A 25,868-nucleotide genomic window follows, 5' to 3' on the forward strand; every position below is an offset into this window, starting at 1 on the left:
ATTGTTTCCCCGAAGCCGAGAGCAATAACTCTGCTCAGTGCTGTTGCCAACTTACTCCAGCTTGTTTAAAACACCCAAACCAGCAACACCTCAAGTTCCTCCTCTTGATCACCCCTCACCAGCAGCCCAAAGTGGCCAAGGGGGTAAGGTGCAATTGGAAGGTAACTGGGCTGGGGGTCAGCACCTGCTACCCCAGCTCTGCTCCAGGGCACAACCAGCCCACTGAGAGGAACCACTTCCAGAGAGCACTGGCTGAGGTCTGCTGGGACTGAAAACTGCTGCACTGGAGAGACTTCTCCCACTCTACACCGAGGTACAGCACAGCCTCATCTGAGGCAGTGAACAGGTACTCAAGAAATCAGTCAAAGTTACAGTGACAACTCTGGGGAAAACTACTGCTTGAAAAAGATAATTAAACTTTTATCACCACGTGATCAAAACTAATCAAACACGGGATCTTGAGGTTCAGACACACTGACAAGGCTACACCGAGATTCACAGACACGTGGTAGGATTAATTTCGGTTGATTGTACACAATTGTGGCCCTTTGTACTCCTGCAAATTAAATTTATTCTTTTTAATTTATACGAACATATGGAAATAAGATTGTGACACAAGTGGAAAATAAGTGTTAACCACCCACAGCTAAAGTTCTGTCACATTTTATGCTACTGATGACAACACATTCAGTCAAATAATGGTAGTGACATTTTAATCTATTTCTTCATTAAAAACTAGTATCATTTGCACCAAGACAGACAAGTATATTTGGTAGAACGTCTGTGTTCTGTAATCCTCTGCTCATGGAGACAAAAAAGTGGGAAGATGAGAAAGTGTGTAGCAAGACTCCTGCTGTAAGAAAGACTGGAACAAATTAATCTCTTGCCAGGCCTGGAATTTCTACCAGAAATGGTGACCCCGGGGTAACATTCCAGGATACTCCTCCTGCCACTGGACTATTATTTTTTATTTTATTTGTGCCACAAGATGTCCCTCTCACGTTGTAATTTCTTAATATAGTGTATTTATCTGGTACAACAGTTCATGGTTTTTTCCTTTCGACATTTCCTCCCACACAGACCTATATCCAAGAGCTTTTTACTTTCTCCTCAATATTGTAAATGTCAGGTTCTTAAAATGTTGGTATTATGAAGAACTTCTCCACTGAGAGATTCAGTATTTGTACTAATCCTTTTAAAAAACCTTGTCTGAAAAGTGTCTGTTGTCTCTTTTGCTTTGTACCATGTTTACTTATCTTTTTTTAACCCACATGGCTCATTTTACACATTTTCTACTCAACAATACTTTCCATCCACCTATGACTGTCAAGAACATGGAGTATTTTTCCTGCAGGTATCCATAAATGCCTGGAGTGAGTCTCCACATCTCTTCTCCTACCCTGCAGTGGCTGGAAGCCTGAAGATTAACAGCCATAACCACGATTGCCAAAGTCCTACCAGGAACAGATGCCTCTCCCAGGGATTGTCTAGATCGTTTTACCTAGAGCTTGCTTTCTGTCCCCAGTAGGGACATGACCTTAATTCACTGGGCTGGCTTCCATCCACACTCCCTACCACGAGCACAGCAATCTGGAGTTGCTAAAAGCTTTATTATTGCACACAGATGGTGTGCAAATTCTCAAAAGTGATTCGTGGAAGCACCGCGACGGTGAAACTTCGCCATTACCGCAATAACAAAAGCGCAGAGAACAAAACCCCAGCCAGTGCTTGGCAAAGAAATAAAGAGCAAATCATTAATTAATGTTGCCATGATGACTGAATGCGAGGAGCACACCTTGATGCACGGGTTCAATGCCATTTCTAAGTCATATTCAAGAGGAGACTCAGACACAGCCTCCACTGGTAGAACACAACAGGAGACATTTCCTCTCCACTCCTTCAGTGGCCACATCTCAACGGCACACAAACAACTGTCCTTGCAGCAGTTAATTTGCAAAAGAAAGCAAAAACCCAGAGATTCCCTGAGCCTGCACAGGAAAGCAACCAGCAGAAGGAATCCTGGGGTGCTGCATCCAACATCCTGCACACAAAGGGAAAAAAAAATCCCTGGCAGAGGCCAGAAGGTTCTGAAGCAGCTGTCAACACAGATCCTTATTAATTTGGGACTGTGTTGCTGCGTGGGGTCACGAAAAGCCTGGCAGAAATCAAGTGCAGCTACTGGAATAGAGGTCAACATTAAGAGGGAAGGGGCACTGGATTAGGAGCACTCACACAGGCTTTCTGCATCTCCTGCTCGCACCAAAGGGCAGAGGTTTCACATCGGCTCGTTGTGCTCCTGCACCACCCCTCAGCAGTTATTCTCAGATAAACCACCTTCAGTGCATGGTAATGCAAATAATTGCATGCTTGACAGAGAGGAACTGGTATTAGGGACATGCAAGGCACTATGAGGATGGTGAAGCAATGTAACATAATGGACCTTTGTCTTCACAAAATTAACAATTTTTTTCCCAGACACATTTACTCCTAAGTATTGCTGCATATTGACTGTAACTGAGCTGCTATTTTAAGAGCAGTAAGAATTAGTCACATTAGAACTCCAAAATTATCAAATTTCACGACAGGCATGAAATATCAAGAAAGGCATGAAAATAAAAATTTAAGGCCAAAGTGCAGTCCAGCATTAATTTATACTGTTGGCATATACTATATACAAAGGGTCTGCAATGTTATATTGCTGGATCCTGAATTCATGCTCTCATCAGCCTCGCAAACAGTCTTGGCATTCCCTGCCTATTCTCCTCTTTAGCACCTCCACACAGTGACCTGAAACCTTACCCTTCTTCCACTGCCTGCAGAGTGAAGAAACCCCAGTGCCACTGGGAACCAAATAGACACTTGTGCTCTCAGACACCAACCTTTGTGCCTTCTACAGAAACAGTCCCAGCCTGTTTCCATATTTAAGTCACTGTTTTCATATTTGTCAGTTGTCACAACAAGACCAACAGCCACAGCACTGGGCTAATATGGCACTTCCAGATGAAGGCAATTTCATTTTCATTTCCTTGAGCTGACTGTGGCAGCACACTGGTGATACACCACAGACCTCATGTGACTAGAGCAGGGCCTGAAAATGGTCAGTCAGTACCCATTTGCTTTAATTTCTTCATTAGTTTCCATGCTGAAGGACCACTGCAGGTACAGCCAGTCCTTTTGCTGCAGAACACAGTAATGGACCAGCCTACTCTCCCTTTTACTTGGACTCTAGAGATGCTTCCAACACATGAAATCCAGGCTATTTTCTTTGTCTCAGCCAAATGAAAATGAGTGGAAAGGTTTCACAGGTTTAAAAATGAAATGTTACACTATTCCTTTCTAGCTGACAAAGATAGTAGCAGTACATGTCACCAACTGTGCCACAAAGACATCATCCTTTCCATTCTGATACCAAAACACTGAAACAGAGAAACAAGTGATGCTGTCAACCACACACCAGGCAATTAAAATAACACAACAGGGTAACTGTGATCACTCCTTGCCACAGCACTCAACCTCCACATTATTTATATGATTTATTCACCATAAAACCCAAGTTACAGCTCTACAATGCATACACCAGTATTAAGGGATTCAGATCAAGTTTCTTCTATATTCACTAAGTATGTGAAAGTACTTATGGCAGAACATTTTTAGCTAATCTGATGCATTCACATCACGTAGGATCCTTCCTGCATGAATCCAGCAGAAACCAAGTTTAATTTCAGACGCCCTCCTGCCCTCAGAATTAAGGTCTTTAATTGCTCCTTGTGAATCTGTGCCATCAGAATATAGATATACAAAGGCTGATTCAGTTGTTTTGCTTTTTAAGTGGTGAATAATTAATTTCTGTTATATTTGTACTAAAGCTGCATCATTAATAATTTCTAATACAGTCCTTCCAGACTTGCATGTTTGATGAAAGCAGTAAAATCCACTGTAGTTATACAAATAATGGTCAAATCCAAAGTAACACATCAGTGTTCTGGATAACGAGTCAGTGACATTTCACTTTGTGACCCATTTGTTACTCTAGAACTTTGAGAAGCACTGGATGACATCTGTACATACAATTCTTATTTTCTTTTCCTACCTTACTGAGGTCAGCATTCAAGATGAGGAATTAAACTGCTGTCTAGGGCAAAAATGTCCAAATTCTGGTTTTTCTTCTATCAAAAAAGGGTGCAATTTCAACTAATGTCAGACTTTTAGCATATATATTAGGACAATACAGCAAAATTCAGCTTTCATTCAGAAAAGCCAAACAAGCAAAGGAAATGAACCTCTGTCAATTATGAGAGCAGTCAATAGGACATTATTTTTTACAAACTAACTCAGAACTCGTCGGAGGGAAACAGAAGTAGGCCTATTAAAAGGAAAGCAGCCTAATGCCACAAGCAGCTCTGCCTGTTGGGGTTTTTGTTGTTGAACCCCTATTATCAGACACACTCAGGAACCCTTAGGAAGGCGCACACTCCCAAAACCTCCGTCTGTCCATTCTTTAAGATATGGGGGGAACCAAGCTGCCCAAAGCTGCTGGAAGCCTCCTACCTTGGTGATGAGGATGCGGTACTTCTCCACGAGGTGGTCGTTGTTGTGACACCCAGCCAGCAGCTGCCACACCTCTCCCCGCAGGGCCTCGGGGACCCCGCTCCGCACCAGCGCCGACAGCGTCTTGGGCCGCACGCTCAGGTTCAGGTGCCTGGGGAAGGGGGGAGGATGTCACTGCCACCCAGCCAGGAGCAAACACCACACGTGGCAAGGGACAGCAAGTTCAAGTGGCAAAGTGGCAGCCCAGATGCTGCCAGAGTAAGTGAAATTCAAGTTATGGAAAAATAAACGTGTGTATTCAGAGAAGTACTTCACGAGCTCTTTTCTTGATTCCCATTAAATTTAAATGTAATACACATATATAACAAGAGTTCAAGAAGAAAAAGAGAAATTTAATCTAATGTAAATATATTATTTAATCGTAGAAGAGATAGCTAAGTTGTTACCTATATATATATGTATGTAAATAAACCTTTATAAGTATTTTCCCCTTCCCCCAATGCTGAGTAGTTGTGTTTTGTCTGAAAACCTTCTCACGCTGGGGAAAACTGTGGGAGGGGGGCTTGAACTTGGAAATTGGATTTCTGGGGGTCTCAAACCACCACACATATATAATAATACACTCAGCAAACCAAAACTCTCCATCAAATACTAGAACTGGAGGACAGAGGTCATAAAGTGTAAATTCCAACTCCAAATTACCCCAAAATGATCAGTAGCTTGCAGAGGCCTCCACTGCTCGACACCCCACACCCCAGCAGGCAGGTAACCTTTGAGGTGAGGGAGGGACAGAAGACAGACAGAGCTATAAAAAACACCTCACACGGTTATCTAACTACATCCCTGCATTAGAGCAGCTTCCACTGCACAAGCCAGTCCCAACTAAACAGCTCTTTCCAGCGAGACCGCTGACAGCTCATAAATTACAGCTCTGAAAGTTGTAAAAACTAAACCTACATATAATTTATGCACTTACAGCAAGTTAAGCTGAACAGCTCATTTGTGGCTTATACATAAAATTCCCAAAAGACACAGGCCTTAAATCAAAGAAATTAACATTTTTCTGCAGTTACTAAAAAACAAATTTCTGGGTAAAATGATCAAGAGAACTGACAGACAAAGCCAGGCAAAAAACTGAACTCGTGTCACATCAATCGCATTATGTTCCTAAAAAGCTGTCATTTGATAATGTTTGTAACAGCCTAACAGTCTGTGGATGACAATTTGACACAGACTGGGACTCTTTGCTGCCTTTCTTCAGTCTACAGTGTTCTGACCCAGTAATCTAGAGACTAACTATGTGGACATTTAAATCAGCATTTCCTGCACAGAGCCCAGGACCATCATGTCCTCCTTCACTTTGCCTTCTCTAAAAGAAATCAACCATTGCAAAAATAATAATAATATAGTAGTTATATGCATATACAGTCATACCTACAGACATACATTCACAGAGCATTTATTATACCTTTGTAATATATATTTATATCAAATAATTGTTACATACAAAATAATCAACGTTTTTGTAGAGGCCTCTAAAATGGCTTTGCCCTAATCTCAGATCAAAGTAAGCACAACAATAGTTCCAATGAATACAGTCATGAAGGCTGTAGACTAAAAGCCACACACTACTGGAGCCTTCCAAACTATTTTGAAATGAGAAAATTGTGTGACTCAGCAGTTATGAAATATCAGCCAAATACTTTTTAGAAATCACAAAATAACAATGCATATTTAATTATTATACAAATCTAATTACAGAATTCTAAAAAAACTAGCATGAAACTTCCTAAACTCTGATTTTTATGATTTTCAATCCTCTTATGTTAAAAGCTGGAGGATCATTGCTTCCAAATACACATTTTTAGTTAAGAAGGAAAGCCCTTTAACACATATTAAAGTTGTTGCCAGCATTAGCACAGAAGCATTTCATATCCTCTTAGAGCTGCCAAAACATTTCCAATGGGAGTCAGGTGGCTTAATTATCTTTGAGCCCTTGGAAGAATTACAAAAAATTCAAGTAGAAAGAAACTTTCTCACAGCAGCAGATGCACAGAGCTCATCTGGTAAAGATGTTTCTCCAAGCCTAGGAGAGGGAAAAGGGCTCATGGATCATTTTACCACAGCTTTCCCCTTCTTACAAATGTGTCCATTTCTATGTCCACTTTCTTACCAAATTAGTGCAAAACCAAACTGGAAGGAAAAGTGTTTATTCAAATAAGTAGTAATTGCAAAAAATAAAGTTGTTATAATTTTAATTTAAAGAGATTCCTCGCTAAGTGGTCACATGGATACTTTCCCCTCATCCAAGCTGCACGACCCTACCATCCTACTCCTTAAATCTAATCCCTGCTGTCCTACTCATAAATCTAATACCACATTCGACCTTTATTTGCTGTACTCCCTTTGCCCTGCTCCTCACCAACATTAGGAAGCAAAAGGCAACAAGTAAAGCCAGAGTCCAAATGAAGCCTGTTTGAGCTCAGTCTCATGTTCCCTGTCATCCCCCTTTCTGGGGAAAAAAATAAAACCTAACAAAAACCCTGAATTTTGCAACAATCAGCATCATTTCAGAACAGCTCAGGCTACTTCAAGATGAATAAAAGATCGTTCATCAAAGGAGGACGGTGTTGCATTAGCAATTGGACTGTCAAGAAACTCTCCTCTTGTACACTGGCATTTTCCAGGGAAAAAACCAGCAGAGCTCATGTACTTCCTTCTTGGCAGGCTCTGGAGCCTTCCTTTAGATAAGGAAGAAAAACATCTTCGCTATCCAAGTCCAGATCTCCCATTTTCTTAAGCTACAGTCACTAAGATGTGACAGCTGCAAGAAAAACTGGCTGTGAACTACACTGGAATTACAAAGAGGAATGGGAGTGACTATGCAAAATAAAGACAAAGGAAGAGCTACATTTTCTTTATACTACTTAATTTAGGTTTTTCTTTGACAAAATCCCAGGGAACTCACAGATAAGCAGAATACTCATTTTAAGACAGAAGCACCTAAGGACACAGCATAAGTGAATTTCTATACATTAAGCATGAACTCAAAAATTCAAATACTTAAAACACCCCGTGAAGAAATCAGAAAACAAGAAGCCAGAGAATAAGGGGTGTTGTGGGGATGAACAAAGGACTAAATCCATCCTAATCTTGTCTCAACTGGCCTCTGGAAACAACAAAAACTCCGAGAAGAAGGAGCAAACAGAACGAGAATATTCAGAACTGTAACTTGCTGATTTTGCCACTTACCACTTGGACAGCAGCTCTCCCCACGTCTCAAGAATTTTTTCTGCGCACTCTTTGGAAACATCTCCAGAACCACTTAAGAGTGGTTCATCATTGTCTGCCAACAGAACAGAGGGGACACTTCAGCCAAGGCCACATGGAAGGCTGGCAGAAAAGTGAAAAAGCAGAAACCCAAGTCATCCCCATCTCAGCTCGGAGCTGTAGGGCCACATGTTTATATACTCAGAACTAGTCCACGTTTTGGTTTAAAAGAATTTTTCTAAAGCAGAGGAACGGTCTTGAAAATGCATTAAGTTCCAAGCTGGGCAGGTCCTGGTACAGTTTTATCTATCACAGTTGTCCAACTCTCCTCTTCACTAAAACATGCTGCCTGCTGAGACTTCCAAATAATACCAACTTCTCATTTTTACTCTCAAATCTGTTCACAGCTGCTCAGGGAGGGGCAGAAGCTATAGGATAATCCCCAATTTTTAGCTGCCTCTTTTCACATTGTCCCAAATATATCATCACACTGGAGGCCTGGGCTGGGAAAAGCACAGACACAGAAGTGTCAGAGGAGGGAGAGGTTGCCCCAGGAATATTGGGGTACTGGTTATTGACTGCTCAGAGCACTCAAGCAAATAAAAACCCATCAGGAGGTCAGATTCTGATTGGAAATGATTCAACGTGTTTTATAACTGTGTTATTTACCACGTGCCCTTTCTCTCCCAGTCCACAGAGCACACAGTCTGCTTCTTACCTTCCTCTTCATCGTCCTCAGGGGGAGAAGGGATCATGGAGCCCTGGGAGCCCGACTGGGGCAGGCGCAGGGAGGGGCTGGCCGTGGTTTTCCTCCTCTCCCTCTCGGACTCGCTCTCCAGGCACACGACTTCATACAGCGTGTCCGAGTTATTCTTCCTGTCCTTCTGCTTGATCTGGGAAACAAGTTCCATTGCACTGAGAAAAGCTACACAAGTGCCACATCACTTCCTAAGGCTCTGCCTTCTCTGTCTGGAAAGCAGAGCTGAGGAACAACTCCCATCCCATTCTGCAGTGAGGAATGCTGACACATGGGAGTGCACCACACTTAATGCACGGTGCAGGCCCGGCAGTGTTCCTGCCATAAAGGAACTGCTCACAAATGCACAGACTTTTAAAGCTATAAATGCATCTGTGCTCCAAGAGAGGAAGGTTCCTTCATATGAAGCAACTCCACCCCCCTTTCTCCTCAATTTTCAATGCTTTCATACCTTCCTTTCCTTTAAAGGAGGACTTTTCTTTGTCAAGTGGTTCTAAAATTTTAATGCAGTTTAAGGACTTAGAACTTTTTTTTTCCTAAATGAATAAAAATAGATAGTAGAAAAGGGAAGGTGAAGAAGAGAGGGAAATAAGATTTATAATTACACTCTACACTAAGCTCCCAGTGCTCAATTTTATCCTTTGGAGCATTAAAAATGAAAAGAAATGCATCAAAACTAAAAATGACTAAATCACTACATGTAATCTGAGCAAATAAAATCCCTCTGCTTTCACCATTTCCGAATAAAGAAACACTGCCAAAGTAAGATAAGCCAATTCTACACAGCTGTATTTTTAATAGGCTAATCATGACTCCACAGAAACAGGTTTCCCTTCCAGGCTTATCAGGCAGTACATTCTATATTTGTTGCTTCCACTATGAATTTTGATAATCTTCCATTAGTAAACACTGGAAGTTGGATAACCTGACAGTGCCTGTGGAAAAAGAGAATTGGCTAAGATAAGTCACAATGCCTGTGAATTTGGTAAGACAAAAGATACAGAATTAGCTCAGCAAGATAAGCTTCCTTTAAACTGCCAAACAGAAAAGGCACCTTTTGGAGGCTGTAGAATATTTATAGCCCAACAGCCTCAAATGTTCAACATCTCCATGCTCCACCTCAAAAATATTCTAAAAAAAAGGCTGAGTTCATCCATGAAGAATTTTTCCACCTTAAATTTTGAAGGAAAGTGTCTGAAAATGCGTATTGATATTTTACATAAAAAGTAGGACATAAACCAAATAGAATCCCTGGTGAACCTCATCTTTGTTACTACCCAGATGCCATTCGTTGCTAGCACTTGAAGACAAGTGCAAAAAGAATGAAGAAAAGCCTCTTGTTTAATTGAAAACCTCTTTAAAAGAGAACACTTATCTAGTAATCAAGACTCCAACATTGCTTTTTTTTGGGCTGCACCCAAAATTACTAAACCTTGAGAGAGCACGTACATCCTCATTGTTATTTGCTTTTGTACATTTCCATTTCTTTAAACAGGACTTTAATTTCAGAACAATAATTTCTAAAAGAGGAGAACAGCAGCTACTCCAAATGTATCATCTCTTGAGTGGCTTGGACCTTCAGCTTACCAGCCTTATTTTAAATTACTGCCTTGTTATTATGAATATCCTGGACAGGAATAATCTTTCCCTTTTTAGTAGACAGCATAAAAAAGTAAGTTGGAAAAAAACAGTAAAATTTTCTAACAAGTTCTAGGAATGTTTTGCAGTTGCTTGGATTTTTTCCCCCAGGGCCAAATTGGGGTATGTGTGAAATCTCTGCTTCCAATCACATGGAAGGGGAAAACAGACTTTCACCAAAAATAATTTCTTTTGGAATTTCAGATGGATGTTTGCTCATCTAAAAAGAACCTAAAAAGAAATGCTCAATTTGTATGATAAGTTTAGTGATGTATCAGATGTCACAAGGATTAGAGTAGAGACTTCTTTTCTCTTCACTTCAATTGTACACAATCACCCCACTCTACCCTTGTGTCAGCACCTCTCAGCACAGCCCCAGATAAATCCTCTGGTCCTTTGATTTCTGTGGTTTGGCTGGAAAATCCATAAGCCTCTATGGAACTTTGCAGCCTCATCAAAGCTATCAAAAAAGCTATTTCCAGCTCTTTATGGGAACTGCAGATAGGCAGCAACAATCAGCATGAGAAAGGAGAGCTGCTCTAAAATTGAAGAGCATTTATTCAGGAGTAAAATGTGGTATTATGAACATTGCATTCGTAAAGGTTTTACCAACCACAGGGAGAAACAGCCCATTAACTGTTGATTCTCTTTCTTTATTTTTTAAAGCATTACCTGTTTCAATTTTAAGAAAAAATTTTCAGTGGAGCTCCTCTTGCTGAAGGGCCAGAACAGCCTCTCATTAGGGGAACAAACCCTGACTTTCGTCTCCAGGATGAACCGAACGGGTTCCTGCACCTCAGTTATCACCAAATCCACTGCTGTGGTCATGAACAGCACTTTATCTGGAGAGAGAAAATTAAATGAGAGTGCTAAAAAAATATTTCAAATAAAATATTCCATAGCCTCTTTCCTGGTAACATGAAAGAACAAAGGAAACTTTCTTTTTTAGAATTCATTTTTCCCCTAATTTAAACATCTCAAAACCTTAGAAGTTTCAAAATAGGGAAATCAGATGACTATGCACTACCCACTAGAGAGTAAGGAAACTGAAGTCTTCAAGCCAAGAAAATGATCTTGTTAAAGAGAATAAAAATTCTGCTTTTTCAAATCCCACTGAAGTGTATCCAAAACATTCATTAAACATTTTAAGTGCATATCTCTGCACTCAACTGCACAGTGCAGGTCTCCTGCCATCCAGCCTAATGACACTTCAGTTCTTTTTTGGTTTTAGAAGTAACTTGAGTGTTAAGTACCACGATATTAAAGGCATTTGAGACCATCTCAGCTGTGACATTCTGAAAATTGACTGCACAGTTTGATGCTCCAAAAGGAGGCTCAGTGACCTATGAGATCTCTTCTGGTACTGAACTGCTAAATCGTGTCCTTCAGGCAGGATGACATTCAATCCAGCAGCAGATTGTGCCCAGCAGCTGACTTTTATGACTTTGCCCAGTCAATTCCCATTAACTTCCCCAACCCTTGGTATGAAACTGTGACAACAGATTGAAAAGATGATAATTCAGCTGACATCTTAAAAGAAGCAATGACAGATCTGTTTCAGGACTGGAGAGAGCAATGGAGCATCAGCTATTTTTGGATGACAGTTGGGAGTGGTTTACTTTCGTTTTCACAGGTACAGGGATCCTTCTGTTTTAATTAAAAACCTGGGTTTGGAAAAATCTGAACTGACCACAGGGAACTGAGCAAAGCAGAAATCTGTAGGAGTCGTTTAGTGCAATTCCCAACAGGATTCTTAGAAAGCTCCCATGGTGCACAAAGCACCTGCCTCCTGTGCCCACAGCTGCACAGCCTCCTGCTAGGACACAGTGCTTACAAGGTATGACTGAACACTGGGTTTAATTGTCTTTTTTTTTAGATTTTTACGTGGCATTTGGCATCCTACTTTCTAAGAATACATCCCACACTGTAAAAGTCTTTTTGTGGGATTCATCTTAAGGGAAAAGAGAACTGCTCCCATGCCCACTATGGAAGTAGTTTCCCTGCCTAGGGATAACCCTGGCAACGTTCATACCTTTTGGTGTTTCTTCATTTACAAACTGGAAGTGTGGAGATTTCTGATTCCAGCTCCCGGTGATCACGTAGGATTTCCCATCAGAGCTCTTCCCCATGGACTCCTGGAAACAAAGTAAGTGTATGTATCTTTACTGAAATTATCTCTACATCATGAAGTCTCAGCCCCATAAAAGAACCACTGCACCGGCAAGGGAAGGACAAGTCCCTGTGACAGAGTCTGCAACAGATCATCTCTGAAGAACAGGCTTCCCATGCAATCCTTGGTCTCCTTGCTGATAACAAAAAGGCCAATTAGTACTAATTATTCCATAGGTACGTGGTATGAACATCTGTCTAGAGAGATGTGCAGACCAATAGCTCCTTTGGGAGGTGGCCACAGAGCTCACAGGTGCAGGTGAGATCACAGCCAGTAACACGTTATTCAGCCATTCAGAACCAAGTCAGTGTTTTATCTAATGTTCAGCTTGTCTGTCTTCCCAAGAACCTTTTTTTCTGGGCAATCCAAAGCCTGGTAAAAAGCAAAATTATTCATGTAGTATTGAACCTTTTTGAGTACTCACTATTGTAACAAGCATGTACTGCAAAATACTGGTAAGGTTGTTGTCACTTCACACTTGTGAAGTCAGATGATCTCTATCATTATTTTATAGATAGAAAAGTGAGTCATAAGAACAAAGCACCCACTAATTCTCAGTGTTCCATTTGAAGCCTCTCAGGCCTCGATTTTTATAGTGATAAGTATGCTATAAAACTTTTCATGTTCAAAGCACAGCTCTTTAATATTCAGCACATCTAAAATAAGGCTCCATGTTTCTTTTTTCAGGCCATTAACTGAGAACAGTCATGACTGACTATAAAATTGGGTAACTGCCTTGGCCAAGCATCAGGTCATGTTCTAACTCTTCAGAGGCTCAACCCAGCTGCCCAGAGCCTCAGCCTCAATACCATGACCCACAGCACCAATCCCCATCAACAAGTGTGCAGAGGTGTCTAAATCTTTTCTGTCTATTACAATCATAGCCAAAATTATTGCTGAACTTTATTAATAAGAGATCCTTACCAAATCCAAAAGGTGCATGTCACCACTCCGGACGTCTTTCCCACGGCTGAGGAGGAGGCCAAAACATCTGCAAAGCCAGGCAAAAAAAAATAAACTAAAAACTAGACTTACTCATAAACAACCCACTAACATTTCTTATCTGCATAATCACTGTGACACATCACAAACAGCCCATGAATCCACTGACAAATGTCAACAAACCATCAAGCATGTCTCTTGCCCTTCCTTTGGTTTGTTTGTTTTTTTTTTTTCTGCACAGAATTTACCCTGCAGTACAGACAAGAATCAGATGAAGTGCAAGGCCCTGTCTTTCATGGTTTCATTTCACAAGGACTTTTGGCCCACACAGGTATATCCCACTCCATCCTCTGGTTTGCCACACTTGAGAGGTGTGGCATTAAATCCCACAAATGGAGACTCCAAAGAACAACTGCCTCAAAGGAAAGAATACAAACATCAAACAGATAAAGAATTGTTTAAAAACTGATGAAATTACCTCTCAATAGCAAGCTCTTTATTAGTTGTCTGTTGGACGTAAATCACTATCTTCTTATCAATCCCCTGGCGCAGTTTGAAGCATTGCCTGTCCTTGTCTTTGGGAACTGCACTGTTATTCACCAGGAAAGTCAAAAAAACCCCATTTATCTGTATTCCTTGCATGTACCAAAGCATCAGACACTGGTAAAGACAAGTTCTTACACCAAAGCACTCATCCAACACCTTCCTTCCTCGCACACTGCAACAGGTAATGTGAAAGCAATGGCAATATAACGATGTGAAAACCGAGGGCACTCAGTTTTCAGAATAAAAACTGTGATTTTATACAGTGGGGGTCAGTGTTGTGAGACTTCCAGCAACATTTCAACCAAGTTTCTAAATATTGATTCCCCAAGTAATAATATAACAGCATTATCTGTTATACTGCTTGCTCTCAAGGGAGGTGACTGCTGGGGCACATGACAAGCCAAGAGTGTACCAATCTTTACTTCCCTTTCTTTTTCATTAGAGAGAAGTATTCCCTCAACTTCCAGGTGAGTTTGAGTCTGCACAGGAAGGGTCACCCAAGGATTAGTGTCAAACTGATGGAATTTGTTATTTGAACTGAACTATCAGCACCTTTCAGAAAAGCCCAAGAACCATCAGCACCTTTTTTGGCCCCTGAGCTAAATAATTTTTCAGTTTCAACACTTGAGCAGCCTTTTGGAGTGCTGAATAAATACTGGATTATTAAATGTGATTTGTTTATTTAATAAATACATCTTGAGCTGGATGTAAATCTAAGGAGAGAAGGAACTCTGGAGTTGTGGCTGGGAGCCAACGTGCTCAACAAGTCAGAGTGTTTGGCAGACAAGCTGTGCTGAAACAAAGACACTTCAGCAATTACAGCACACTGTAAATGGGTACATAAAACACACAAGGGTAGCATATAGCCTTCTTTCATGAGACTTTATTAAAAATATGCACCCTTATGCCTCCTGCAGCATTCTCACAGCCTCTGCACCTTTGAAAACCTGGCTGAAAACGTGCCCAACTCTGGATGGGAGAGCACAGTCACAACGATGCATTTTCAGCTTCAGCAGCAATTCAGCTGAACACATCTTAGAAAGATATTGCATAGAAGAGGATTTCACAGAAAAAAGCAAAACAGAAAAAGCACATTGCAGGTAGCACCAGGTTCAGTTCAATGGCCAAGATTAAATAGTCCAGAGGGTTATCACTGTTTTACTTCCTAAAAATGCCTGTGTCTGGGATTCATTGAAACTAGAAGAGGAAACTTTCAGAAAAGGGAGTTTAGGGACCACCTCAGGCTCACACTCTCCATTCACTCACTGTCAACAGAACCACATGTTGGACGACTGAGGAATCCATACCTGAAATAACCCTTCCCATCGTCTTCTTTGATTTCCAGGGACACGGAGAAGGTGAAGATGTCGCTGTCGGGGGTCTGGGGGGTGGCAGTGGCCGAGAGCGGGGTCTGTTTGGCAGAGCGCCGGAAGGCAGTGGCAAAGCTGTACAGGATTCGGCTCACCTGCAGGGAACACAGCACAGGCAGCAGCTGAAACCCACCTGAACCTCCACTGGAGAACAGAACGGGAGGAAATTGTACCAAAATAATTCAGTTTTACCATCTAATTAACTGTTTCTCTGCGCTTCACAGAAGGGTAAACTATAACCCACGCACTCATATTTCATATCTGAGGTTATTATAATTAACTTAAATTGGGCAGAAGAAAGCCCAAAGTGATGAATTACATTACTTCTAAAGTGCCCGAAATGCTCCAATTTAATTTCAGTAATAAAGTTTACATGTACATAATTACCATTTGACAAAGAACTTGAACTTACAGCCTCTTGGATTTCACATCGGAAGACATGAATCCTGAAGAGTTCTGCATTGTAGTGGCTTTCAGTGAAAGCAAAGCAATCACTTTCAGGGGTCCCATCGTGCCCTCGTACACAGAAAAGGATTTTATAGATTGGATAGTTTGCTATTTCTGTGTTTGTCTGAGGATCTAAAAGTCTGTTAAAATAAAGAGAGGGGAAATAAAAGGCAAGCTTGCACCTTTGTAAGAATTATTTCAGCCACATATTAACTGGAAAGCTTTAACAATTTCATACCTACTACAGAAAGTACATCATAAAGACTATCTCCTGGTTGTCATTTACTGCAAAGCTTGAACACAATAATGATATTTAAAATGAACAGCATAAAAAAGTACAATGCAACAGACAATTCCACCAATAATTTCCCCATGGTTTTCAGGGATTAGTCTTCAAAATGTTACACTAATATTCAGCAGTGGATAGACTCATCCCTGTTAAGCCTTGTGTATCAGACATTTTCCATTCCTACACACTACTTTCCAGGCTATTTCCAAATTGTTCACAATAACCACTCCCTCTATGGCTTTGGGGACAGCTTGGATCAGCCCAGTATTTCATACTGAGCCTTGGACATCAAACATCTTCAGCAAACAAATGTAAAGCATCACTTGTTCCCAGACCTCTTTTAAACCCACTTTTCCCGCTAACCGAAACCCCGAGTTGCTCACGTCTCCTGCCAGGTGAACCAGCAGCTTGTTTGCCCTCCAAAGGAACTGAGCTGAAGTGCCCAGCCCCGGGTGAGCCCCGTACCTCACTGTGCCCTCCGAGACGTTGGGCACGGACAGCGTCACGTCCAGGGAGATCTGGCACTGGCTCCGGAGGATGGACATCATCCGCAGGGCCTCCACCTCGCTGCGCGGGGCGTTCACCGAGGCACAGCCCAGGTAGGTGAGCTTGCTGAACACCACGCTGTCCTCATCTGTCACTGGGGTGAAAGGGCTCAAGTCCTCACAGTCTAGGGCGGGACACAAAGCTCAGCGTGAGAACCAAGACGAGGCACCCGTAAGTGAAGTATCAGAGACTGACTCAGCACCAACTCAGTGACAGAAGAGACCAGGAAACACGGGGGAGTCAGGTCAGAACAAAATACCACAGGAAAAGCCTGCCTGAAAGTGAGCTAGTGATGGCAGAGAGCAACTCCGTTGCCTACAGCCAGCTCACTCAGAGGGCTCCATTTAAATATAAACATACACAAGAATGCACTGATTTTCATTAAAGCAATAAGATGCAGAGACTAATATCTTATACAGCCAGGCAAGTAAGCTTAATATTTCTGCACACCTCTCAGGCTGGTATAGCAGGTGTTTTCAGAAGACAGGACAGTTCAACATATGTTAACTCTTGCCTTAGACACCCAGGCATTTACTGCACTAGGTGATTATAATGGCAGACAGGCAATGGTTGGTGGACACACCTGTACCTAAATTCTCCTCCCTTTCCTCACAAGAAAACAAGCTCATAAGATAACACCAAGCACTCCCAATTCCTTTGTTTTCTAACCTCCTTGGGATGGTTTCACTGGTAAACTCATTTCTGGTTTCTGGAGTCCTGCCACTGACACTGGGTTAATGGTGGAGGATGCTGAAGCTTCAAGGACAACAGGTTCTTCCCCATCTCCATCAGTTCTAACTTCTTCTCCATGGTCCCTGTCACTTGACTGATCCTCCATGGGTGGATCCATCAGCACGTCTTCGAGCTCCCGCCGCAGCTGCTGTTCGCTTCCATTCCCCACGATCTGAGAGCCACACACAGAGTTGGGACACGAAAAAAAAAGACTGTTCAAACAACAAAAAACACCCCTTCTGGCACAGGGTCATTCATATGGTTTTATTCTACCAACCAAAGCAGCAGTTAACAAATATAACCCAGTTCCAGCCGTAAACACAAACTGCAGTGTGCAAGTGCTCACCAGCATGGATTACATCCTCCCTGCTTCAGCAAATCAACAAGCTCAAAGCAGGAATTTTCTAGTGCTGGGAAAAGTGAGGAGATTACTTTCAAACTAGTCTTTAATCACCAACTACAAAGACCAGCTTATGACAGAGAAACTCAGAGATGCCCACAGTATGGGCTATAATAATTCTCAGATTAGTACCAGAAGGAGACAAATAGAGTTAAGCACATTGTGTGGCTCATGGTAAGATAGCAAGGTTTCATGGGAAGAGAAGAACCTGGAACAAGATTATGCCATCATGCTGAGGAGAAGTAACAGCACTGGTTTACTTCCCAACACTCATCTGCAGCCTGACTCTGCATTCATTGAAGGCAATATGAAAGCAGGAAGCAACTTAAACAGTGTGAAATTAGGTCCTAGGCTAGAAAGAGAATGAAAACGTTCACTTCAGGAAACTCTCACATATTGTATCTAAGGAAACTCTTTGTCCATTCCTCTGCAATTAACAGGGAAGTGACCAGTGCTCTACAGAGTTTAGAAGTCAAGCATGGAAGTGGAGTTTACAGAGCATTTCACCAGATGCCATCAGTGAAAGGTACTTGATGCCAACACTTCAGCTGCTGCTGGTTATTACTGTTGGCACCAGAACTCAAGCCTAAGAGCATTTCCATATCCTTACCTCTCTGTCAGATCACTGACCTAAGATGCTACACACAAGCTAATAAAATCCAAATTACCCCAAAAAGGAACAGCTTAGTGACTGTTTTGCTGCAGAACCTAAACAACAACAACAACAAATCAAAGACATTTACGCTCTTGAAACCCTTGGTCCATTTTTTTGTATGGATTAAAATACACTCCTGTGCTCTCTGGGACCCTCTGCCAGGAGCAGGACAGAGGAACTGCCTTACTCAGCTGTACACCCACAGGAGTGTTTGTGACCTGTAACTAGTTACAGGAATCCACAGATTTCCATTTTCCTCCAAATAATTTTAGTATTCATTTACATGATTCACTGTGGAAACAATGAAGAACCTTGCACAAGCATGGGGCCATCAAAGGCATAAAGCTTTTAAGTATCAAGTTTATTATTCAGGTCTTTGCAGGCATTCATCAGACAGACGACGATGATGGAAGATGCATCATGTTACTTTAATGTATGAAGTTTATGTGTTTTGCAACAAAATATAATGAATGAATTATAATGTCCTGTCAGCCCCTTTAAAGCCTACATATTAAAAAACTTGAAGTAACTTCTAGTTTACAGCACTTGTTCTCTGTGAAACCTGAAGTTAAAATTCGTTCTGGCACAACTCTTTATCTGATTTTTGCTCACAGTCATTAAACAGACTCTGGTTTGGGAAAGGAAGGTGAAAAATTCATACCCAGTGAGAATTAAATGTTGTAATGGTATTAACATAAAATGCACAGGAAAAGTGTTCTGTTCCATTAAGAGTGATCTACTGTATTTGGTAAAATAATCAGTATGAATTATTTTGAATATCTAGACACTGCCCTATAAAACATGATCTTGAAAATAAAATTTCCCAGAAATAGTAGTGACAGGTAAAACACAAATCCAAGTTGTTTATGGCGTGACAGAAAATGGTCTGTAAAAAGAAAAAAATCCATCTTGTAGATATTCTAAAACCTCATCATCAAAACCTTCATTTAAAAAGCAATTTAAAATAATCTGTCCAAGAAAGCCTTCCTTGTCACCCCAGACTACCCTCAAAAAGAATTCTAGAATACACAGAAAGTACACTTTTGGACTTTAGGAGCCCTGCTGGTCTCACAGCCCCAAAACTCAAGTGCAACAAACCAGCTGCCTGCAAAATGAGGCCTAAAACACAAACTGAGGCCAACTTCATGTCAGCTGAAGTCTCTTCTGCAGCCATATAAATTCACTCTATCATGGGAGCAGGGCACAGGGAGATGTAAACATGTCTGAAACCTTGCTGCAACCCAGAGGCAGCACAGAGGGGGCAGCAGAACCGAGGGCACAAGGGAATAAACAAGGGGCCCCCAAGAAATGCTTCCCGTAGTTCTTCTGAGATAGAGCAAAGAAACCATTGACCCAACCATAGCTGCCTCCACTTCTCACAAAACTGAAAACTAATTTTACTTAACCTTTAACTGGGAGGTAGGAAACTTCCTCTAGAGCAACAGGGGATTTATCAGAGCTGTAATTTATTCCCTTCTCCTGACTCATGTGCTGGGCCTCTGCTGGGAGAGGTCTGGCTGCACTGGGTAGTTCAAGAACGTCTGCTCTACACTGTGCTGCAGAAACAAAGCTTTCCTGAACCCAGTCCAGTCCCACTGCCAGGGGGCAAAAGCAGACACAGAAACAATACTGGAAAGCAGAGACAGCTAGCAAATTGTATTTCTGGAAAACAATCACTGACAACCCCTTTTTAAACTGAACCAAGTATTTCAGCATTGACAAAAAGCAGAAACACATTTATAAATTAAGACCAACTGAAGAAAAATATGGTCCCTGATTGTTATCAGAAGAAATATTTCTCTGTCTGGACTCGAGGAAGAAAAAAGAAAACAAACAAAAATTTACATTACTTCACAGCATTATTACTTAAAACTACAGCATATCAGCAAATTTGAAATGAAAGCCTTAGGCCTAATATACAAATGGCACAGCCTGTCATGCTCAGCAAACATAAGCCTGAGCTTCCAGCACCATCCTCAGACTGTGCTCATTAGCAAATGAAACATCCTCAAACTGCTCTTCTAAGGAAACAGAACACCAAAAAGAGACACCTGCTCTAAGAGGAACCTGAACTCATTTCCTGCTTTTCTTAGAGGGCACATCAAAGAAAATGGGTTTGACATATACAAATTAACTTAGTTATAGGTACCAAAGCAATTGCTTCTGCCTGAAAAAAAAAAATCTCGTTTGTTCCTATGAAATACATAACCTCAGTTCTCGTGTTGTACTGTTAACATTAATTTTTCATATACTACTGAAACACTTTTAGATATTGCAGTAACAGTACTTTTAACATACCTCTGACAAGCTTCCCTACTCCACTTACTGGCTACTAAGTGACTGTTTGCAAGCTGAGAAAAAAAATATACCAAAACCAAAGCCATTTGTTATGGCAGAACATCTTTTTTTCTTGTAGAACACCAACAAAACACCAAAATTTCTGTCCTGAAAAACAGCTAAAACATCTTCCTTTTCCTCTGCTAGAAGTTTTCAGCTCCTTAACCAGAAGGAAGGAGGTTAACAGGAAGGTCCCCATGTGGGAGAATTTAGACTGTGCACTGAGTGCTTGTTTAAGGTGTGAAATTCCCATTAATAACTCAGATTGCAGCCAATCCCCAACAGCACAAGCTCTCAACGCCACAATACTGAAAGGTTCCAGGTGAATCACTTTGTTCAAGGGTTGTGCTCAGTCTTGGCACCAAATTCATAAAGAAGCTTATCTTTAAGACCTGCAAAGCTCTGTGAAATTCGGTGCCAAATCAGGAACACCATAACTTTACTTTACAATTGTTGATGATCAGGAGGCAGCAGCGCTCGTGTTCTTCTCTCCTCATCAAGAGAAAGAGCACACCTGCAGCCAGCACTTCAGAAACCACTCTGGAGGCACACAGTGATATCAATAGTTCCCATGTGGAGCAAGAAGTGTTGCAGACTACAGCATTTCATGTTTCCAAATTTTCTTTGGGGATAACAGGCTGGAGACTCTGGCTGACAGGGTGTGTCTCCTGGGGTCTCAGATGATGCTTTGGGGGGTAATTACATGCACAGAAGCATTCTCAAGGTAAGCACCACTATGAGACTGATCTGAATTCTTAAGTAGTGATGTTGATACTGATATTGGTGCTGCTGCTATTTGCAGCATCAAGAAAGACAAGTGAGAGGCTACAGCCTTTCAGTGGGCTTCATAAACCACCAGGCTCATGGTTTAAGAAATTCTCAAATTTTTTAGACTATCCTATGATGTGAAGTGGCATCTTCTAAAATAACCATAAAATATAAGTGAACATCTTTGCCTGATTAAGCAAAAGATCAGTCTTGAGACTCTAACTAACAGAATTAGCTTGGAGTCCTATGTAAAGGAGCCACTATGGTGGCATGTCTTGTCCAGGACTCAGAGGAATGTAAGGAAAACAAACAAAGCACTGGGAGGTAAAAGTAAGATGAACAAAAGTATCAAGAAATGTTCCATAAAGTCTCTGTTACAACTGCTGCTACGGAAAAGAGGAGCACCCAGCCCAACAGGCAGAACAGGGGATTTCTGATCATCTTTAAAGACCGAGATGCAGCTGTAGATGTCAGTCTCTTGTGATGGTGGAATATCTCAGTCCATCTCCCATAAAGAACCCACTAACTTGACTCACTCTAGAAAGGATCCAGTTTTCAACATGTTAAAATGATGGAATTTGGAGTGATTACCTTGTTTGTGCTTAAAGACTGCTGAAATGCAAATTGGGAGGAAAGCACCTTTAAGTAGCAAAAAAAAACCCCAAACCAAGAAAAGTAGAGAGTGACAAGGGTCTCTTCTCAGAACAGCACTTTTACAAGTGAGAAGATGTCAGTGCCCTTCCAGTTCTCACAAGCCTTCCACACAGGCTTGTGTTCTCTGATTCATGCCAAGTTGTTAGTTATAACTACACTTCTACATGTCTTAAAGAGAACATTTCACATTGGGGAAAACTTTGAATTAACAGATATGCTCAAATCAGTGTATGCTAATACTGCTTTCTACCTGAAAGCTGTGACAAAATCACAGCTCCAAGTTCTTGCCAGTCAGTGTGTTTCATCCTAAGCACTTCATGCAGGATTCTGCAAAGTGGGAAAAACCCACAGGTAGTGATGGAAAGAGTTCTTACTCAAAACCTAATTACCACCTCTGACATCAGCAATGCAGAAACTGATTCTGGCCAAACTGATTCTGGAATAAGTTCTCCCTTCTGTCAAGTTTTCCACAATAAAGAAGTCCCTCTTTAAGCTCTCTGTGGTTAGTTTGATTTAGAAGAATAGGGAACAAACTCAGGTTATTGATTCTTACCTTCAGTCCTGTTTTTTCATCATCACTACCATTATTTGTAGATGGTGTTTCATCCCCTTGCCTGGAAACCAAGACAAAATCTTCACTGTTAAGAGTGGATACCGAGTCTGAAGAGACACTGATTTTTCCAACAGAAGCCTTGTCATCCATGACTTAAAAAGGAAGTTCGATTCATGAATGAGATTAAATATGTTATAAACTCCTGAAAAACAAAAATCATAAAAATACTTATATAAAACTTCATCCTAAAACGCTCAAATGCTTCTTTTCAGAAATCTGCTGGCTATTTATAAAGAGTAGCTCATCTGACAGCATGACCAAGTTCCAGCTCCTCTGTCAGTGTGCACTCACAGTCCTGCCTTCATTTTGCTGAGCAGCACATGCTACTACAGCCCTGGTTTCCACAGCTCACAGAAGGGAAGTTAATAAATCTTTGTGCAGTATTTCATAGTTATGTCAGGCACTGCTTTCTACACATCACACAAACCAGGCCCTTGGAACATACACTACACTTGCTGACAATTAAGGCCAGGACTATAAAATCCATTTACTTTCTCCAGGTAATATCTGCCTTCACCCGTGTTCACGCAAAAACTACTTTTTATCTATCAGAGCTCACTGTGTGCTGCACTCACACACTTTTCCCCAAAAAGACAGTTTGACCTAACTCTTGATGTTTTGTGATAAGGATGCTCTAAAACCTTGGGACATACAGCATTTTATGAATCTATGCTGAATCTTCTGTACTGTAAGGAGCAATAAAAGCAAAGACTTCCAAGAAGCAGGAAGAACAGCGTAGGCTGGATCAGTACTGAGAAGCAGAGCCAACAGAGGATTTTAAAAAGCTGAAACTGGCACTGAGAGGCATTTGAAGAAAGGAACAAAAGGTGAAGTTCAGCTGCACACCTTGAACTCTACAGCACAGATTCCCAGAATCCATGGCTGAAAACAGACTGTGATAAAAATGGGCGATTAAATTTCCCAGAAACCCAAATATACCCTTATCACAATGCTCGGGTCTTTAGAAACTCCTAAGCATGGCCAAGCTCAAGTGCTTTTTCAGCCTCAAGTTCTGCCTTCCAACCTGGAAGCACCATCCCAACCTGGCTTCCAACAGCACAGCCAAACCAGGGAGAGCCCTGGCAGAGCCACGGGCACAGCTCCTCACATTCCTGGCTGAACCAGGAACAATGCAGCAGGAATAGCAAAGCCTGCTTTCATTTCTCTCCATGCCCTTCTCCCCACAGACACTAATACAACACGAAGTCTGCCAGGAGGACGATTTTTTTCCCTCACTGGTTATTTTTAACTGATTACCAATTGAGCCACTTCATGGTCCTGAAACGACAGCCGAAGTAGAGAGTAAGAGGAAGAATGAATGTGGTTTGGCCATGAATTTCAACACACTTGTGATTATTGGTTTCATTTTCAAAAGCATCTAAGGTATTTATATATCCTTTGCAAAAACATTTTAAGATGGGAATTACTGGCTGAGAAATTTAGACATTTTGAAAAGTTTTACTCACAATAGATGTCTATGTGGTATTACTCACACGTATCTTAAAGGTAGGGCAGAGTTCATATTTTTAAAGATGCTTTTGTTTAAAGAATTTCTATTAAAACATTTCTATAGAAGCTCCCTATTGCTCCATCTATATAATACACAGATCTCTGAAAATACCTGAGCCAAGTATCTTGAAACACAGACTAAAAATAAGCTTCAAACACTAAATACCCCTTTGGCTTTACTGTTTTCATTCAAACAGAGCAAACTCATCTGCCACACTGACAGCAGGAGTAGAAGAGCAGGCTTTGATCTCAATAAGCAGTAAATATCATCCAGGCCATCAACTTAGCACTTTATTTTGGCACAGTGTCTGTCTTGAAGTGCTAATTTCACCTATTTCCCAAGTCTTTCAATCTGACACCTTTCACCACCATCGCCTTCAATTCAGTAACAAGCACCCTGTGCTTTCCCAGGCTCCTTGTTCTGCCTGGTAAACAAACCCCACGCGGATCCCGGGCACAGCTGGCCCAGCCTAACCCTCAGCAGTGTCACAACATGGAATTGCAACAGCACAAGGGCCCGACGAGCCCAGCTTTGCCATCCTTACAGTGAGCAGAAGTCTCACTGATATTACATAAGGTAGGAGAGCCCAGGAAAGGGGACAGTGGGGCAGACAGCTGTACAAAGCTTTTGTTTGTTAGTGGTGTAGCAGCAAGCAAAGCTCAATTACCCGACTGGGCTGGAATCAGCCACAGAGGGTTCACTGGATTAATGCTCAAATAGGCAAGATGCAAAAGTAGTTTTAAAATTCTGCCTGAAATAAACCAAAATTTCTATATCCCCACACTTTGCTTTGCATGGGTTTTATTTCCTCCATTCCCTGCTATCACTTTGTTCCATACAGATTATTACCACATGGATCATTTTTCCTGAATCAGTGGCAGGATCCCCACCAGAAAGCCTACGAGCTCGTTAAAATATGGGCCAGCCTAGAAGGGCACACATCAAAGAGCAGCAGAGCAATTAGTGTGGCTTATGATTCCTCTGGAACCAAAACCCAAGAACAAGCAGCAGCAGTGACAGTGCTCCTCAGTAATACCTGCAACTGTCAGAGACTGAAATAGTTAATGATTTATGCATTCCAGGAGTTTGCAGGCTTTGACTTTTGCCCTAAAAACTCAAGGAGATACCCCAGGTGGACAGTTGAGCCCATCCCCTCAGTGCTAAGCCCTAAAAAGGCAAGAAGATGCCTCAGGTGGACTAAGCCCTAAAAGGCAAGAAGTTGCCTCAGAGGGGCTAAGCCCTAAAAGGCAAGAAGATACCTCAGGTAGCCAACCGGGCCCATCCCTCCCTCCAGTGCTAAGCCCTAAAAGGCAAACAACTCCTCATGCCAGGGAGGTGCAAAAGCATGCTGAGGGTATATAAACTGACTGGTGACTTTGAGAATTTGGGTCCTCCTTCTCCCCCACCACCTGTGAATCAAGACCATCGCTCTCAAGCATCACTGGATCCAGTGGCCAGTGACTATGTCCATTTCTTTCATACTCTCAGCTTCTCTTTTCTCTTACTCTCATCCTGGTTTTCCTCTCCCCTAAACAGTTTCTCCCCCCCGAAAAGTTATCTCTGTGTTGCATTGTTTTATGACAACACCCAAACTGCTGGCATGCTTGTTGATACAGAATTGTTGAAATAAACCTTGTCAGTATATGTTTTCAAACACCGATTATTCAGTGTCGTTT

At 41.6% G+C, this 25,868-nt stretch overlaps 1 protein-coding gene across 2 annotated transcripts in view; it reads right to left on the minus strand.

The window, feature by feature from the left end:
• RABGAP1 (RAB GTPase activating protein 1) overlaps nucleotides 1–25,868 on the minus strand; it is a 74,059-nt gene that overhangs the window by 33,002 nt on the left and 15,189 nt on the right. For both annotated transcript variants that reach the window (XM_051807506.1, XM_051807507.1), the window contains 12 exons: nucleotides 22,623–22,824; nucleotides 17,193–17,427; nucleotides 16,443–16,647; nucleotides 15,654–15,828; nucleotides 15,179–15,336; nucleotides 13,804–13,914; nucleotides 13,308–13,374; nucleotides 12,246–12,348; nucleotides 10,886–11,055; nucleotides 8,537–8,711; nucleotides 7,801–7,894; nucleotides 4,549–4,699 (listed from right to left, as the gene is read on the minus strand). In XM_051807506.1, coding sequence (XP_051663466.1) covers nucleotides 4,549–4,699; nucleotides 7,801–7,894; nucleotides 8,537–8,711; nucleotides 10,886–11,055; nucleotides 12,246–12,348; nucleotides 13,308–13,374; nucleotides 13,804–13,914; nucleotides 15,179–15,336; nucleotides 15,654–15,828; nucleotides 16,443–16,647; nucleotides 17,193–17,427; nucleotides 22,623–22,772 — 1,794 coding nt within the window. In that variant the 5' untranslated portion in view covers nucleotides 22,773–22,824. The remainder of the gene's footprint in view (nucleotides 1–4,548; nucleotides 4,700–7,800; nucleotides 7,895–8,536; nucleotides 8,712–10,885; nucleotides 11,056–12,245; nucleotides 12,349–13,307; nucleotides 13,375–13,803; nucleotides 13,915–15,178; nucleotides 15,337–15,653; nucleotides 15,829–16,442; nucleotides 16,648–17,192; nucleotides 17,428–22,622; nucleotides 22,825–25,868) is intronic.

This window comes from Manacus candei, unplaced genomic scaffold (assembly GCF_025592945.1).
Source record: "Manacus candei isolate 608988 ecotype Guabito, Panama unplaced genomic scaffold, ASM2559294v1 h1tg000071l, whole genome shotgun sequence".
Classification (NCBI taxonomy): domain Eukaryota; kingdom Metazoa; phylum Chordata; class Aves; order Passeriformes; family Pipridae; genus Manacus; species Manacus candei.